Source organism: Pipra filicauda, unplaced genomic scaffold (assembly GCF_003945595.2).
Source record: "Pipra filicauda isolate LSUMZ 115617 unplaced genomic scaffold, ASM394559v2 scaffold804_size112193_pilon, whole genome shotgun sequence".
Taxonomy (NCBI): domain Eukaryota; kingdom Metazoa; phylum Chordata; class Aves; order Passeriformes; family Pipridae; genus Pipra; species Pipra filicauda.
This window is the reverse complement of record NW_024104981.1, coordinates 95,699-100,698: the sequence shown is the minus strand read 5'-3', so window position 1 is coordinate 100,698 and position 5,000 is coordinate 95,699. Positions and strand designations below refer to the sequence as shown.

The following is a 5,000-nucleotide window of genomic DNA, read 5'->3' as shown; positions in this document are numbered from 1 at the left end:
GGCGACCCGACGAGGCGGGCGCGGCCCGGTCCCCGAGGCCCCTCGGCCGGGGCGGCCCGCTCGGCAGCGGGCGGCGGCGCGGCGACCCGCTGCGCTCTCCGGCGCTGCCTGCGGGCGGGGGGCGGTTCCCCCGAGCCTTCCTTTCCCCTTCCCTGTTTTCTCTCTCTCGCCTCTCTCTCTGGCTCGCCGTCGCGGCTCCGGCCGCACCGCCGCCCGGCGCTGCTCGCGGCCGGCACCCACGGGCACCACCCGGACCCGGGCCGGCGCCGGCACCTCGCCTGTTCCCAAGGACACCTGAAAGGCTCGCGGGGCCGCGCGGCCGTCACACAGCCCGGCACGGTGAAGAAGCCCCTCCCCGGCGGGAGGGGCGACACCTCGACTGCCACGGGAAGCCCACGGGCAAAGGAGACCGCCCGGCCCGAACACCGGCCTCCGCCGCGCCTCTCGGCCGGCCACGGAGGAGCGCCGGCCCGCCGGGGGCCCTCTCCCACGCCTCCCGAAAAGCCTCATCCATCGTCGCTCGGGGAACGGCCCCACGGCCACTCTCGCTCAGCCTGCCACTACGCGGAGGACGGCACGTGCCCGAGGCCGCCGACGCCGGCGGCCCGCACGCTACTCTCCCCACGGCTCTCCCGGCCCGGCAGGAGGCGGGTGCCGCCGGACGCCCGGCTCCGGACAACCCACGCTTCCGGCCCTGCCGGGCCCACGGCCGCCTCCGCAGAGCGGCGCCACCGGCTCGGAGGCGCGGGGGCCGCGGACGGCCCCCGCTCGCCCCGGCGGCACCTCCAGCGTGCGAAAGCGCCACCGACCGTGCCGCGGGCCACCGGCTTTCGCCCGCCTCGCGGCCGTCGGCTTCCCCCAGAAAGGCCGGGGGACGGCGACGGGGAGAAAAACAAAAAGCCCCCGAGAAAAAAAAAAGCACGCGCGCCTCTCGCTCTCGCCGTGCTAGCCACGGCCGCCCGGGGCTCGGGGCGGGGCCCGCGCCCCTCGCTCCCCGACTCCCTTTCTCGCTGCCCACGGGCTCGCGCCTCGGCGGCTGCCGGCCACTGCCGGGCTCGCTCTCGCAACGCTTTTTCTCTCTCTCTTTTCCCTGGCGCGCTCGGCGTGCTGCGGCTTAAGGCCGCCCGAGAAAAAAAAAAAAAACGAAAAGAAAAAGCCGGGAAGGGCGCCCCCACTTCGCCCGCAACCCGGCCTCCGGCCGACAGACCTTCGCGGAACCCAGCCCTCCGGCAGCCACGCCGGCGGGGCAGGCCCGACCGCACGGGCCGCCCGGCCGGCGCGGCTCTGGCGCCGGTCGAAGAGGAGAGGGAGGGGCGAGGCGCCGCCGCCTCGCCCGCCAACGGCCATCGTGTGTCCCCAGGGCTCCCGGCAACTCTGTCGGGTTCTCGGTCTGCCGGCGCGACCGCCGGCCACACCCCGGCCGGCCGCCGCCGCCGCCCTCGGGCCCGCTGGGCGGGTCCCCGGCTTAGGGCCGAGGAAGGGGGAACGAACAAAAGAGCCGAGGCGCGCCCAGGGCGCCGCCTCGCCCGACAACGGGCAGTCCCGTCACCGAGCCCCTCCGGCAACCGGCCGGGCCCAGGCAAGGCCGCACGCCCACCGCCAGTCCCCGGCACGCCGCCGGCACCGCTGCCGCCCGGCAGCCGAGGACAGGGCGCCGCCACCCAGGCCCGGGCCATCTTCGGGGCTCTCGGGAGGCGGCCGGGGAAAAAAAAGCCCGCGCGGGCTCGGCCCTTCCAGCCCCGGCCGCCAACTGCCCGCAACAATGCCCGCCGCCGCCGGACGACGGGCGCCGGCTTAAGGCCGGCCCACCGGAAGGACGAGGCGCCGCCGCCTCGCCGCCCTCGCACACCACCGCCTTCGCCCGGGGCCCTCGGGGAGCCGGCAGCCGCCACCGGCTCGGGCTGGACGCTGCTGCTGGGCCCCCGCGGGCCCCCCTCGGCCGTCCCAGTCCCGCACTCCCTCGGCTGCGCTTTCGCGCTCGGCTCTCGTCTTCCTCTCCCGTCATCGGACCCGCCCGAGGAAGCCGGCCGAGAGCCCCGCGGCTTTCTCGCGCCGGCCTTCCTGCCGCTCGTGGGGTTGGCCGGCCCGTGGCACGCGCCGAAGGCCGCGCGGCAGCAGACGCGGAAGAAAAGGGGCCCTCGGAACCCGCGCTGCTAGACAACCCCTGCCCATAATACGGACAGACGCGTCCTGGCCCCGTCGCGCCTTCAAAGCGGCTCGAGGCTCCTCAGCGGGGAGGCGCGCGAGAGCAGGCCGCCTCTGGCCTAGACCTAACCGGAGGCGGCGCCCGACAGCGACCCCTTGGCCGACTTCCGGGGCCGGCCGCGACAACAGGTCTACCCCGAAAATGCCGACAGGCGCCTAAGTCCCGCCGGAGCCGGGTAGACCTGGTGGCCCTGCGCCGGGACGCCGCAGGGACGCAGGCCGCCGGCGGCGGCCGCGGCGGCCGCGGCGGCCGGCCCCGGAACCGGGTAGACCTGATGCTCGCAAGCCCCGGAACCGGGTAGACCTGATGCTCGCCAGCACCCGGCGGGGCACGAGGCCGGCCGCGCCCGAGTGGGGAAAGGGGTCGACCCGAAAAACCGGGACACCAGGTCTACCCGCCGGGCTGGGACACCAGGTCTACCCGCCGGGCTGGGACACCAGGTCTACCCGCCGGGCTGGGACAACAGGTCTACCCGCCGGGCTCGGCGACCAGGTCTACCCGCCGGGCTCGGAGAACAGGTCTACCCGCCGGGCTCGGCCACCAGGTCTACCCGCCGGGCTCGGCCACCAGGTCTACCCGCCGGGCTCGGAGACCAGGTCTACCCGCCGGGCTCGGAGACCAGGTCTACCCGCCGGGCTCGGCCACCAGGTCTACCCGCCGGGCTCGGAGAGCGGTCGTACCCACCGGCACCCCCGCCGCCGAGCCCGGTCGGCCGCCGCCCTGCCACCTTAAGAGAGTCCCAGCTACTCCCCCTCTTGACCCGCGCCGCGGACAACGCCCTTTCTTTCCCTCCCACTCAGAGCGCTGGGCAGAAATCCCGCCTTCTCGGCGCCCGCCGAGGGCCCTGGCCGAGCCCTGAGACCAGCTGCGGCCGCTAAGCTCGGGCGTCAGCTCTACCCGCCGGCACCCCCGCCGACGAGCCCGGTCGGCCGCCGCCCTGCCACCTTAAGAGAGTCCCAGCTACTCCCCCTCTTGACCCGCGCTGCGGACAACGCCCTTTCTTTCCCACTCGGAGCCCCGGGCAGAAACGGTGGCGCCTCGGCACCCGCCGAGGGCCTCGGCTAAGCGCTCGGAACCCGCTCTAGCCGCCCGACTCGGAGAGCGGGTCGAGCCGACGAGCCCGGACGACAGGTCTACCCGCTGCCCTGGGACACCGGCTCTACCCGCCGGCTTCGGACGAGGGCTCTACCCGCCGGGCACGGACGACAACTCTCCCCGCTGCGCGCCTCTGCGGCCGAGCCGAGGCGGCGGCAGCCGTGCCACCCAGGCAGAGCGCCACCCAGTTACTCCCCCCGTTTCCCCGCCCCGCAGAGAACGTCTCTTCTTTCACCCTCGGGGCAGGGGAAAGGCTGCTAGGCTCGGAGCGCCGGGCAGAAACCGCAGCGCTAAGCCCCGAGACCGGCTCTAGCCGCTACTCTCGGACACCGGCTCTTCCCGGCGGCGCCGAGGCGGCCGAGCCCGCTCGGTCGCAGCCGTGCCGTGCCGCCTAAAGAGAGTCCGAGTTACTCCCCCCGCTTCCCCGCGCCCGCAGAGAACGTCTCTTCTTTCAGCCTCGGGGCTGGGGAAAGCCTTAACGCCGGAGAGGAAGTCTGCCGCAAAGGGCCACGGGAGATGGAGTCCCCGCAACAAGCCCCCCGAGAGAGTACTCAACGGAGCATGCCCGCTGGACGGACTCGCTAAGAACTCTGGGAAATCGGGCAGGTCGGGGCACGGCCGGAAGGGCACGCCGCCGCGCCGACCGACGGATCGAGCGGTCGCACGCCGTCTGCTCGCTCTGTGAATTCGGTGCCACGTTCGGAGCACCGGCCGGAAATGGCAGCGCTTCGGCGCCGGCCGAGGGCCCTCGCCGAGCCCTCGGAGCGGCTCTAGCTGCCGGACCTGGACAGGAGCTCTACCCACGGGACTCGGAGACCGGGTCCACTCGCCGCCGGGCGGAGCCGCGGCGCCCCGGTTCCCGGGGTCCGCGCGGGATACAGGTCTACCCGACGCCGGGCCGAGCCGCGGCGCCCCGGCTCCAAGGGTCCCCGGCGGGAACAGGTCTACCCGCCACCGAGCCGAGGGCGGCGGCGCCGCGGCTCTAAGTCCCCCGCCCGGCGGGAACAGGTCTACCCGCCACCGGGCCGAGGGCGGCGGCGCCGCGGCTCTAAGTCCCCCGCCCGGCGGGAACAGGTCTACCCGCCACCGGGCCGAGGGCGGCGGCGCCGCGGCTCTAAGTCCCCCGGCCGGCGGGAACAGGTCTACCCGCCACCGGGCCGAGGGCGGCGGCGCCGCGGCTCTAAGTCCCCCGGCCGGCGGGAACAGGTCTACCCGCCACCGGGCCGAGGGCGGCGGCGCCGCGGCCCGGCGGGTCTACCCGCCACCGGGCCGAGGGCGGCGGCGCCGCGGCTCAGGTCTACCCGCCACCGGGCCGGGAGGGCGGCGGCGCCGCGGCTCTACAGGTCTACCCGCCACCGGGCCGAGGGCGGCGGCGCCGCGGCTCTAAGTCCCCGCCCGGCGGGAACAGGTCTACCCGCCACCGGGCCGAGGGCGGCGGCGCCGCGGCTCTAAGTCCCCCGGCCGGCGGGAACAGGTCTACCCGCCACCGGGCCGAGGGCGGCGGCGCCGCGGCTCTAAGTCCCCTGCCCGGCGGGAACAGGTCTACCCGCCACCGGGCCGAGGGCGGCGGCGCCGCGGCTCTAAGTCCCCCGGCCGGCGGGAACAGGTCTACCCGCCACCGGGCCGAGGGCGGCGGCGCCGCGGCTCTAAGTCCCCCGCCCGGCGGGAACAGGTCTACCCGCCACCGGGCCGAGGGCGG

The 5,000-nt window shown here is 75.7% G+C and overlaps 1 protein-coding gene across 1 annotated transcript in view; it reads left to right on the top strand.

Moving 5' to 3' along the window:
- LOC113983348 (collagen alpha-1(I) chain-like) overlaps window positions 1-2,157 on the top strand; it is a 3,884-nt gene extending 1,727 nt beyond the window's left edge. Inside the window, exon 2 of the mRNA XM_039390141.1 lies at window positions 1-2,157. This exon is cut by the window's left edge and continues 385 nt beyond it. Within this exon, the coding sequence (XP_039246075.1) occupies window positions 1-2,157 (2,157 nt within the window).
- Window positions 2,158-5,000: the final 2,843 nt, after the last annotated feature.